General features: G+C 43.5%; 1 protein-coding gene across 11 annotated transcripts in view; it reads left to right on the top strand.

Annotated features, from left to right (window-relative positions):
- SYTL2 (synaptotagmin like 2) overlaps positions 1-13,096 on the top strand; it is a 100,054-nt gene that overhangs the window by 51,668 nt on the left and 35,290 nt on the right. For 10 of the 11 annotated variants that reach the window (XM_061204062.1, XM_061204066.1, XM_061204065.1 and 7 more), the window contains exons 3-5: positions 2,229-2,380; positions 4,727-4,862; positions 12,346-12,427. In XM_061204062.1, coding sequence (XP_061060045.1) covers positions 2,229-2,380; positions 4,727-4,862; positions 12,346-12,427 — 370 coding nt within the window. Of the gene's footprint in view, positions 1-979; positions 1,085-2,228; positions 2,381-4,726; positions 4,863-12,345; positions 12,428-13,096 lie in introns of all 11 variants that reach the window. The other variant, XM_061204067.1, reaches the window with a different exon arrangement.

Raw genomic sequence — 13,096 nt, forward strand, 5'->3', positions numbered from 1 at the left:
TGCCACACCTTCCTGCCCTTAATGTCTACAGAGGTCATGTAAGAACAGTGTGGAGATCAGTAAGAAGTCTAGTGTGCTGGCACGTGGGGGAGCATGGGAGCAAGTGCTGGAAAATGAATCTGAACAGGTATCCTGAAGCCAGGTGGTCAGGGACCTCATATGATATCCCTTCACTCCAAAAGCGCTGAATAAACACCCACTGTTTTCCAGACACCAAGCAAAGCTATATTGAGTACAGGCCCTGCCCCTAGGGGCTCACTGTCTAGTCAAGGAGAGCTGGAAGGACTTCTCTTTTCTGGAATTGAACTTGAAAGTGGTCCTTTTGGGAAGAGAAGGCAAAAGCTTCACCAGCAGCTCAGGGTGGATTTTTTGCTGTGCTGAAAAGCTAGGCAATGGTTCCACATATAAGCGATATCATATGATATTTGTTTTTCTCTGTCTGACTTACTTCACTCAGTATGACAATCTCTAGGTCCATCCATGTTGCTAAAAATGACACTATTTCGTTCTTTTTATGGCTGAATAATATTCCATTGTATGTATGTACCACATCTTCTTTATCCATTCCTCTGCTGATGGACATTTAGGTTGCTTCCATGTCCTGGCTATTGTAAATATACACACTACTGTATATAAAATAGATAACGAATAAGGACCTACTGTATGGCACAGGGAACTCAATACTCTATATAACCTATATGGGATGTATGTGTATGTATAACTGAATCACTTTGCTGTACAGTAGAAACTAACACATTTTAAATCAACTATACTCCAGTAAAAATTTTTTTTAAAAAACAGAAAATTTAGGCAATGGGAAACCATTAGAAACATTTTATAAGAACCATGACCTCTCTGGTGATTCAGAACCATGAGATGAAGACACGGTCCCTGTCTGGATTTGGTGATGGGCTCTCACAGCAAGGTGTGTCCAAGGGTTGTGATTGGACATGTTTGGCATAGGGTCACTTCTTTCTAGGTAACTGTGGGAGGAGAGGAGTTTCCAGCAGAGAGTGGGACGCTGGCTGGAAAGACTCTCTCCAGGCACACTTGGGAGAGAGAAAACGTACTTGCCAGAACCCAGGTAAATGCCCCTCCTGCCTTCCCCATTCCTAGGTAGGCCTGCGTGCAACCCTCACACACAGCCCTGCCACCACCTTGGGTGTGGCCGCCATACACGTTCTCTGGCTAAAACACTTAGATTGACTACTTTAGGAAGCGTGCATATTGGCTCGAACGACAATCATAAAACCCTCTTGGATTTTTGTAACACATTACCCTCCAAGAGTTCAAAGTCCCCTTAAGGCTTTTATTCCACTTTATTGTAAGTACAGCTCTATCAAAAAGAAAAGATAGATTTTTTGATTCTCATTTTATTGACGTGGATAGAGAGATGCAGAGATTATAAGTCTTGTCATGTAGAACAGTGTTTTCCCCTCCACTGTAAATGAGGGAGATTTTAGGAGGGTGGTACTTGGTTCGTTCTTTAGGTTTTAACTTTTCAATGAGCATGAATGACGTGGAACCCTTCGATGCAGTATCTGCACAAATGGAATTTATGTCTGCCTCCACTCCCCACCCCATATAAATATGATCTTTCCTGATCCCAGCCAGTCTTGTTGAATTCATTTCCCTGACATTAAGAACCAGGGACCTCATGCACTGTCCCCCACAGGCTTCCAGAAAAGTCTCTGATAAGCTCATTTCAGTGAAATGGCAAGAACTGATGAACCGGTAACTTCCTCACCAGTTATTCACTGAGTGTTTATTAGGTGCCAGGCATGTGCAGAGGGTGGTCTGCATGCATTAGCTAATTTAATCCTCATAGCAACCCCGTCAGGTGGGTTACTATTATTAACCCCTTTTAAAAGATGAGGAAACCAAAGCTTAGGGAAGCTTAATATGTCATCTTTCTCTGGGGTATTTACATTTGAACAGTGAACAGCAAGCCTACAGCCAAAAAGTGAATTTGCTCTTGAGAAATTTCACGCATCATCTGGGGATCATGGCTTAAATCTTTGAATTTTTAAAAAGTGTTGGCCTTGGCTTCTCTGACCTTTCAGTCAAAGCATACATTTGTTAGTCATCTGGGAGGTTTGTGGGATCTTGTAAGATATTGAGAACTTCATTTTGGCTGTATGTTTACAGATTTCTTTATGCAGTGTCATAATAAACTCATTTATTTACTGTGGGTTCTTAGCAAAGTAAAGCTTTTTTTTCTTTTGTAGACATTTGCCTGAAAAAATTAAGGATGACCAGCAGCTGAAGAATATGAGTGGTCAGTGGTTTTATGAAGCCAAGGCAAAAAGGCACAGAGACAAAATCCACGCAGCAGATATCATCAGAGCATCCATGAGAAAGAAGAGGCACCAGGGAGCAGGTGAGTTGATTGGGCTAGTACATTTAGAGCCAGCGTTTGTTTGGGAGAAGGAGTCCTTGGGAGAAAGGAAGGGTGTCAGAATCGTTACTGAAATCTGCAGCGGGAGATCATTAAGGGGTGTGCTTTGCATAATGTATAGTTCTCTAGGTCGTAATCTTCTTGCCCTGGGTTTGGATGGATGAGGGCAGGGCTAAGTGACTTATTGTGGTGAAGAAGGATGAGGGAAGCCCTTTAGATGCCATGTTGAATTGGAGTAGCCTAGACAATTGGGGGTTATAAGGGATCTACCACCTCCTCTTTCTTGGCTTTTAACTCTGAAAATTCAGAACCTTTTCTCCTGAGGAGGGTGACAGGAAGAGATTAGCCTCCCTGTTCAATGACCTTGACACCTGGTTCTTCTTTAAAAACCAAGTACATCATTTAAGGGACTGTAAAGACAGTATTTTGAGGGCTTCTTTAGAATTCTGTTGAGTTCATCAAATATTAACCGGGTGCCTTCTCTCTAATTAACCCTGCACTAGCCAGTATAAACCTTTATCCCTAAGAACAGCCACTGTCTAGTTCTAGCCTGTACTCAGTAAGGAAAATAGCTGTCACCTCTTCAGTATCTTATATATGATAGGCATTTAGTCCCTATTATTTCTAATTGTAGTAGCAATCTTGTAAGGTAGGTATTATTATCCCCATTCTATATGTGGGGTATGTGAAGTTCAGAGAAGTGAAGTAACTTGCCCAAGGTCATATAGTTGGCAAATGACAGCTCCGGGATTTCAGTCTTTCGGACTCAGAGCCACGCTCCTTACAGATGAGGGCTGACCTCTTATGATGTGCTATGTATTGCTCACAGCCCTCTTGATTTCCAAAACCACCCAGACCTTCAGAAATCTTGAAGGGTGCAAATTAGTACCGTGGACTCCGTTTTGCAGCTGAAGAAAATAGACTTATGTGTAAAGAGACCTATGGATGTGTGAGTATTTGGAAATTGGGAGCCCTTATATTGCTTCATCTTCTTAACACTGATGAACGTATTCCTGGCACTTACTGGCTATGTGGCCTTAGGCAAGTTTCTTGAACCCTTTGATCCTCAATTTCCAAATCTGTAAACTTGGAAAATAGTTCCTTCCTCATAGGATAATGCATGCAAAGGACTCAGCACTATGCCTGGCACTCAGTCATCACTCAGTTGATGCTAATTATCTAAGAGGTTCAGGTAAAGAGTTCTGGGTGTTCAGAGGCAAAAGAGGTTATTTCCTGAAGAGGGATCACAGAGGTTTTAAGGGGGCCCTGGCATCTGAGCTGGCTATTAAGGAAGATACAGAATTTGGATGTGTAGAGATTGGGGAGGAGGAGGCAGTGGAGAGGGACATTCCAGAATAGAAGTATTTGTTCCCCTTTGTGTCCCAGAACCCAGCCTCAAGTTGGGCCCATTGTAGCTGTTCAGTAAATACTTGGTAATGATGGTGTGTCTGTCCCAGTGAGGACTCCCTGCCCTGAGCGTCCCCTGGCCATACACATTTGGTCCTGACCCCAGTTCAGGTCAGAATCACCTAGGGCAGTCGGAATTTTGCTTTAGTCATCTCTGCACATTTAAAGGTGCACCCATGGTCTCTGGAGACTGTACTTGTAGGGAGGTAACAACATGGGAATCTACTGACTTCTCTCGCAGATGTAATTTTTTTTTTAATTACATGATTTCTTTTATTTTTATTTTATTTATCTATTTGTCTTTTTATTTATTTTTGGCCGCGTTGGGTCTTCGTTGCTGAGCGCGGGCTTTCTCTAGTCGCGGCAAGCGGGGGCTCCTCTTCATTGTGGAGCACGGGCTCTAGGCGCGTGGGCTTCAGTAGTTGTGGCACATGGGCTCAGTAGTTGTGGCACATGGGCTCAGTAGTTGTGGCACGCGGGCTCAGTAGTTGTGGTGCACAGGCTTAGTTGCTCTGTGGCATGTGGGATCTTCCCGGACCAGGGCTCGAACCCGTGTCCCCTGCATTGGCAGGTGGATTCTTAACCACTGTGCCACCAGGGAAGTCCTGCATGATTTCTTTTAATTTTCACAAGTGTCTTCTTTTTAAGAAGAGGAAAATTAGGCTCATAGAGCTCAAAAACTTTCCCTCTGCCTCAGAGCAACTTAGTAATATAACTAGGTCTTGTATACAGGTCTTTATGTTTTGACTCCTCTTGCAGATGCAATTCTGATACCAAGTACTCAGACTCATTAGCGACTGCCTGGGCACTCAGGGAGGCCTGATGTTCAGGTTCCAGCCTTCAGTGATAAGAGCTGATATGAGAGTTGTAGGTCGTGGAGGTAATAGATAACCTTCTTGTCTTTATCGTTTCCTGTTTCAGCTGAGCAGAGTAAGGACAGAGCAAACAGGACAAAGGAAAGCTGGGTGAATAATGTCAACAAAGATGCTTTCCTCCCCCCAGAGCTAACCGGTGTTGTAGAAGAGCCAGAAGAAGACGTAGCGCCTGCAAGCCCAAGGTAAGACTGAGCTCATGAGGAGAGCTGCTGCACGTGGGATTCGTGGCTTGGTCCTGCTGTATGAATGCAAATGCCAGACAGGTCTCATGGGCATGGGAAGGGGGCATGTATGAGAGAATTCTGGGCCCTGATGTGGGCAAAGCCTGCGCAGTACTCTTTCTCAGCTTCCAGAATTTCTAACAGATCTGCATAGTAAATAAAACTAAAATGTTAAGTGGTGATTTCTTCCAGCACCAACAAGAGCAGTTTTTTATTTGTGCTAAGAATATCTCCATAGAGTAAGTGAAGAGGTACTCCAAAATGAATGTAGGGGAATAAGTCATTTCAGGAAAGAGATGAATGATGATCAAATTGTAACAGCTTGGTACAGTAGAAGAAGCTCAAGCACAGGAACCAGGCAGACGTGAATTCAAATCCTGAATACGCCACTTATTAGCCATTTGACCATGGGCAAGTCATTTAATCTCTCTGAATCTCTTTTCCTAACTATAGATAGGAATCATACTATATAGGAAAGGTTATGATGAGAATTAGTGGTAACGTATGTAGAATACCTGCACATGGTAGGCACTCAATAGATGTCTCTTAAGGATGCAGATTGTCCTCAATATTTCAGTCTTGATTTTTTGTGTTTTCCATACATTTTTATCATCTGGCCAATCAAAGTGTACATTTGTACAGTACATGGTTCCTGCGATATAGCTGATTATGGGGTTACGTTGCCACAGAACTTTTGGAACCATGATGATTTGCTTTTAGGTATTTAAGGATCTTCCCATTGGTGTCTGTCCCTTGGCAGTATAGTTGTTACCCTTTGGTGGGAGGGCAATTGCATTTTATCTCTACTTCCTCAGTGAAGACAGCTCAATTCAGAGTCTCCAACTGGAATGAAGTCAATGAATTTGCTGGTGGGACAGTCAGTGAGCCAGGATCCAAGGCTGAGGCACCTGGGGAATAGGGATGTTTCCAACATAATTTACAGGTGAGGGAGAGGGTCTATCCTGTAGGCACCAACCGGCATTTCAGAGTCAAATATAAGTAAAGTTATGTCACATGGATAATGGAATACTGATTCTATTGTTTCCCATTAGTTATCCATTTCCCTTTTGGAGAGGACTTGCTTTGTTTTCCTGGGTGGTAGGTGGCACTATTTCCCCTCTAGGATGATTTGTAATGTTCTGTTATGTCTGTAGAGGCCATGTCAGCTAGAGGTTGAAACACCTTAACAGTAGCTGCGAATTGACTCTGTGACCTTGCACTAGAAGTGACTTAACTTCTTGCACCGTTATTTCCTCAGCTGTAAAATGGGAATGAAATAGTTTGCTAGCAGGATTGTTGAGACTCTAATTAGCTAGTACATGTAGAATTCCTAACACATAGTTCATAGCGCATAGTAGTTGCTCAATGAATGGAAGTGTGGGCTCTCACATACATACAGGTATTTCAGGGAGCTCAGGAAAGGATGTGGAGAACACGTTACCTCTTTCTCCTTGTGACTCCCCATGTACCAGCTGCCTGCAACTTCCCTAATGGGATGAAGGCCTGCCTTCCTTCCATAGAGCAAATGGAGACCTTAAATATTAGAAACTCTGGGAGTGAGAACACAGGCATTTAGATTCCCCTTCAAGGAACTGAGAGCAGCTCCTAAGAGCTGGGTTTTATGGGGACACCAGAGCGCTGACTGACTGAGGGAAGAGGGGGACAAAAGAAGATTTGGGGGTGTCAGACACAAACTTAGCTCATTGTACTCTTTTATCTGGGTCAGACTTCCTGTCCTTCTCCCAGGAACTTGTTTCATCTCAAAGGGCCTAAGGGACCGAGGTGCCACTGCCCTTAGAGCATATAGTGTCCACATTTGCATCTCCATTGTTGGCTACATTTCTAGCGTCACCTCAGAAGAGTCTTTCGGGTTTCATCTGTATGTACATCAGAACTAAGCTGCCTCACCAGGATGTTATGAGACTGAATGAAATGAGGTATGGGAACCACTTGGCATTTCTCAGGAAGAAAGAAAATGGGCAATTTGCAGGTGGCCTTATAATTATGTTATTATAACATAGATGAGGTGGGTTGAGAAGGCAGGAATAAAAATGTTAGATGTATCCAGCATGCTTTGCTCATTACGTGGCACGGGTGGTAATCACCCAGAACTGTAGAAGGAGCTGTTGTTTAATCCCTCCTTTCCGTGTCAGAAACTACTGCTTTACTCAGTATCAGGTTCCAGCATGTTTTTCACCTATACTTTAACATTTGGGAACTGGGTGTGTTAAGTATATTTTGGGGCCTGTACTTTTAGACTAAGTGAACTTCAATAGAATGACTCAATACCTGTCAATATTTTGTTAGCCAGGAGTCAGGAGTTGGGGAGTGTGAGCCAACAGTGACTGGATATTGGAGCTTCTGAAGGAGTTTTTTCTTTCTTTTTTTTTTTTTTTAACATCTTTATTGGAGTATAATTGCTTTACAATGGTGTGTTAGTTTCTGCTTTATAACAAAGTGAATCAGTTATACATATACATATGTTCCCATATCTCCTCCCTCTTGCATCTCCCTCCCTCCCACCCTCCCTATCCCACCGCTCTAGGTGGTCATAAAACACAGAGCTGATCTCCCTGTGCTATGCGGTTGCTTCCCACTAGCTATCTATTTTACGTTTGGTAGTATATATATGTCCATGCCACTCTCTCACTTTGTCACATCTTACCCTTCCCCCTCCCCATATCCTCAAGTCCATTCTCTAGTAGGTCTGTGTCTTTATTCCCGTCTTGCCTAATAAGCTCTGGGGGCAAGAGTCCTTCTTCCATTGTGGGCACAATTCTGTGGGCTTCTGCCTGTGAATAGTTAAAACACTGTGGGTATTCAGTGTGTATTCAAGCATGGGAAGCTACCTGCGTTATTTTGGAACTCATCTTTGTTTGCATCTGTAGCACGGGGAAGCAGAGAGTGGTTTGATGAACAGAGCAGCAGAGAATGAGGTTCCCTTTCGAGTGGCAAAGAAAACTCCAAGTGATCCCAGTTCTGGTTCTGGTTACTGGTTGTCAGCATGGTAGTATTGGCACACACGGTGGTAAAGGGCCAGTGTTTTGGGGTTTTGAAAAAAGGCATAGCATATTTTTGAATTTGCTTCACTCAATCCCTGAGCCATTTCTTCATGTGTTTGTTGATGTGTTGAAGCCTCATTCAGTGTAACACGTGTTAGCACAGCGCTGGGTACTGGGCATGGGCACAGCATTAGCTGCCAAGGAGAAAGGGAGACATCAACAATCCAAAGGGAGAAATCAACAACAAAAAACACGGGGGGAAAAAAAGAAAAACACTTGCAAAATTTGCTTCTGATTCCAGACACAGTTAATATTTAAGCTGAAAAATACCTCAGAAGAGGGTACGTCTGGTGTTATTTTTAACTGCTTATTTATTTTTTAATTTTTTGGTTGTGCCACAAGGCTTGTGGGATCTTAGTTCCCCGACCAGGGATCACACCCATGGCCCCTGCGGTGGAAGCTCGGAGTCCTAACCACTGAACTGCCAGGGAATTCATTTTTAACTGCTTTAGAGGGAAAGGCTAGTTAAGGTTCAGAAGCTTTAAAAGTTGCTGCATGTGCTTGGAAACACTTTATGGCTAGACATAGAAGCAGATGAACTGCCCCACTGCCCACGTGGTGTACTTCTAAGACTGCTATAAAGCCCTCCCTCTTCCCCAGATGGCCCTACCACAGTACCTAACGTTATTCTTCTTTTTAGTTAAGTCTTCAAAGACTTGTATTAAAATGCAAACACTTTTAGGAGGGGAACCCTAACAGTAGTATCGTAGTCTAATATTTTAATAATCTTCTTACGGAAGTAAACCCATTTTGGCTAAGTGTTACATCTAGTATTGCCGGTAGTTTTTGAAGGGTACCTGAGGGAAGAAATTACAGAGCTCAAGGTGTGAACCTTGGCTTGCTGTACAGTTTTAAGAACTCATCACGTGGAATGTATTGAATATCTTATATATGCAGGACACACCCTGAGAATAGAAATCTGATCCCTCTGAGAGGGATTCTAAGAAACAAAAGACACAGTATCTGACTATAAAGAGACTATATTCTCTTAGGAAAAATAATGCTTCCATATATGAATATCTGATCACATGATAACAAATAGTACCAGGCAGGGAGCAAATCCCAGTCCCAAGGTACCAATAAAATGTGCTGTAAGACTTAAGACAAGGAGACCCACTTCCAGCTGAGCTGATAGGTGACCAGCATCACAAGGGAGGTGAGATTTGGACTGGGCTTGGAGGTGATAGTGAGGATTTGGGTCAAGAGAGTAGAGCAAACACTTGAGGGAAGGGCTGGGGATAGGTTGGAGGAGACAGCAAAGAGGGACAGTGAGTCATGTTTGGCATGAGGGTCAACAGGAAGGCGGAGTGGGAGGGTACAGTGGGGCAGATGGTGGAGCGTCTCCAGTTCCTTCCTGAGGAGTTCAGACTTCAACTTCATTCCACAGGCCTTGAGGATCCAGGAAAGGTAATGCGCAGAAGAGGGACATGATCAAAGTTCTGTTTTAGACCATTCCAGCTTAGAAGTGGAATGCTGAATGGATTAGAGAAGTGGAACTTTGGCGTCAGGAGGTCAGATATGAGGCTAATACAGATGACAGAAATAAAGGAGGAATCAGTAGGGGTGGAAAGGAAGTGACAGATGTGAGAGTCACTGGGAAGGAAGAAATCGCCCAGACTTCACTCCAGTCCTCTTGCCATAAACCACTGCTTTACTCATGTGAGAAATCAGAGGCAGTAGAGCCCAGCCATTACAGTGATTGTCTTTGGAATCAGGGTCAGACACACCTGGTGCAAATCCCCAGCTCTTTCACTGACTTAACCTCTCCAAGCCTCAGTTTTCTCACTAGTGAAATGGGGAGAAGGATACATACCTCACAGGGATGTTGCAAAGATCAACTGAGAATGCGATGGTTGCTGTATTGATGGTTGAGCGATAAAAGACAGCAAACAAAACATTGTTGCATTCCTCAAGAGAAGCAAAGCCAGAGCTTAACTGAAGAAGTAACTATATTTTCAGAGACAGTGTGAGGTATAAGACTCTTGTTTTATTTTTTTCTAGTAAGCAGACTTGTGAACTGTAGTTAACCAAGTATCTCACCCTCATCCCATTTCCCGCCAATCCCAACCACAAGGTAACCCAGTGAATACTGTATGTTTCTGGTGTTTGATCGTGTGCTCTGAATACCTCATTTCTTCTTCTCTTTTGATTTCTGAATAACAGGAACAAAGACATTTTGTTTAAAACCTAAATAATGTGCCTCATTGTAATGTGGCAAACAACATAGATATTTTAAAAAACCATGGCACCTGTGTGCTGCTGCCTTCCCTGGCACTGGCTCAGTTGGCCTTCAGTTGTTCAGTCGTTCACCAGTTGTGTACCAGGCACTGTACAAGGCATCGTGGGGAATAGAAAGAAGGTCAGGATACTCTTTAAGGATCTCCCAGTTTACTATGAGAGATAAGATATGTATGCAGAGAATGACGTTGCATAGCAGACATGAAATCCATAGCTGCATAGAGTTTAGTAGAGAGAGACTGGTTTCATCTCTGGGCAGGAGGGGACAACATGATATGCAGTGTGGACAGTTGTGGACCTGGTGGCTAGAGGCGCAGGAACTGGATTTCCAGGGAACAGAGGGAGGAGAGTGTAGAGACTCTGCTTGTCCTTTGTTCTTGGTGAGTGGGAAGGAGAAAGGAGGAAGATGACAGGAGAAGATGGCTGTTCCATGGAGACCCCAACCATCAGCATTTGGCCCAGGTCCTCTCATTGTGTGACTGATTTATTTACTAAAGGAGATGATACAAAACACTGTAAGAAAACTGAACATGGCATCCGCTATAAGCTTCCTCGTATCACTCACTGGCTTCTTAAAGTGACACTCAAGAGACATTGCTTTCTAGTCCTGAGCTGTTGGCTGTTTTTACTGTGAGTTCTATCAGTGACCAGGGTTCTTTTCTCACATTGGCCGCTAGATAACTTGCTTCAAGTTTGTGCTCACCTGGTTCAAGAACAGAGGTCTCCTGCCATGTGTTTTTCTATTAGCCTTAATTCTGGCTCCATTATCAGTTCCTCCTCTTGTTCCCTGCCCTTCCCCTCCCCATCCTTTTTTCCCCCCTTTCTCACATCCCTGCAGTCAGGCTGTATTTGATACACAACTGCCTCATCTGCCGTAATTCCTTTCTGGAACAGTGAGGAAGGTAACAAAAGGGAGCATGGCTTCCTCAAGTGTTCAGCCTGTCCCTGGGACTACAAAAGTAGCAATCAAAGTGCAGAGAGAAGGAAAGGAAATGAATCTGCAAGAACATCTAGTCCATAATTTTAGTGACAGCTATCTTGGGCAAGGCTCTGTGGCCTTGGGGCAAAATGCTCCCCTCCCCGCCTCCCCCAGTTCTTTAGCTTCGTGGTAAAAAGCCAGCACTTTCCGAGGTACTTCTTCCAAGTCCTTGACTCTGTGATGCCACTAGGAGAACTGGTGGAGTTTAACCAGGCACGGTGCTTTCAGCCAATAGTGACTTCCCCTCTTATGCCTGAGGCAGGGCCACTGGAGCAGGAAGTCTGAGTGGGTAGTTTTCCTCCCTCTCGGGGGCCACTATGACCCTCTTTGCCCTTCTTACTCAACAGCCAAGGGAGTGGTTGTTCAGGAGGGAGCTGGCTCAAGTCACTTTTCTCCATTCACCCTCCCCGCACTCTCACCGTAGGGCTGCCCTGTCCCTCCGGTAGGCAATCATGGTCTAGAGAATCCTCCTCTCCCCTCTAAGCCAGCTCCAGGCTTCTGACCTCCCACCATCTTCTGGATGCTCTGCTTGTCTTTACTCCTTGCATTCGAACGAGAACTCACCTGGCCAGCCTGGAGAATTGGGTTGAAAGTTCCCAGTAAGTTGCCCCAATCCACCATCCTCCCGGCACAGCATCTCTTAGATCTGCTGTTTCTTCTGTTCTACTGCCCAATCACTTGTCTCGCCTGCGTCTTTTCTTTAGCTATTTTCTACCCGAGTTAGAGTAAGCAGTGCCATTCTGGTCCTGGCCTACGGAATCTCTGAAATGCTTTGGGGCCTTATTTCAGCAGGGATGTTCCCTTCTTGAGAACAACTGCTCACTGTTCTAGTCTGCATCTGATGTTAGGTCCTGACTTTGAGGTGAGTTTATTTGTACAAATTTAAACTGTGAACCTCCTGTGTGCCTGGTACCATGATAAAAACTTCAAGGCTTCTGATGGATGGTTTTGTCTTGTCTCATGCCTGTTTTCATTTCTGTTCTACCATTGCCTTTGCTTCGCTGCTTAATCATCTCTAGGCTCCAACTCCCTCTGCCTTCCTGGCAGTTTGATTTTTACAAACTTCCTCTCCTATCCTGCCTTAATAGCTTCTGGCTTCAGAGGCGTGATTTACGCTTCCTCAAAGGGTAAGTTTTTATTCGCTGAATTATTGTTTCTTTTGCAGTTCCAGTGTGGTAAATCCAGCTTCCACCATGATTGATACATCCCAGGAAAGCACAAGGAAGTCAGCTGTATCTCCAGCCAAGGTAGATTGAGCTCAGACTTTGAAAATCTCATTTGGGGCAGGAGTGCCATTTTTCTCATTTTATCAAAGCACCGTGAAGTAAAGAGAATTTCGTAGTACTTTTTTCCTACCAAATATAGATAATTTTTACTGTTTAATATAAGAAATCACTCTTGTGGTGCAAAATTTTATGGATATCATGTTACTGCATTGCTGAAGACCTAGAGTTTTTGCCCTAAAGAATGAAAAGTCTAATGCTGTTGGGGGTTGCTTCTTTCAAGCATAGGAATGTGGCTTGTTGGTTCCATATCAGTCCTTATTCCTATTCATGGCTTCCTGAATCTCTGTTAGAGGTCTGCTTATGGGAGGGAATTGTCAATTTATGAAACAACAGATAGCAAATATTGATATTCAGTCTTACATTAATAAAAAAATGCTGGGGGGAGGGATAAATTAGGAGTTGGGGTTAACATATTCACACTACTATATATAAAATAGATAACCAACAAGGACCTACTGTATAGTACAAGGAACTATACTCAATATTTTGTAATAACCTAAAGGAGAAAAGAATCTGAATAAAAAATATATATATATGTATGTATAACTGAATCACTCTGCTCTACACCTGAAACTAACACAACATTGTAAATCAACTATACTTCAATTGAAACAAAATTCTATTTACTGA

The sequence above is a fragment of the Eubalaena glacialis genome, chromosome 10, assembly GCF_028564815.1.
Source record: "Eubalaena glacialis isolate mEubGla1 chromosome 10, mEubGla1.1.hap2.+ XY, whole genome shotgun sequence".
Taxonomy (NCBI): Eukaryota; Metazoa; Chordata; class Mammalia; order Artiodactyla; family Balaenidae; genus Eubalaena; species Eubalaena glacialis.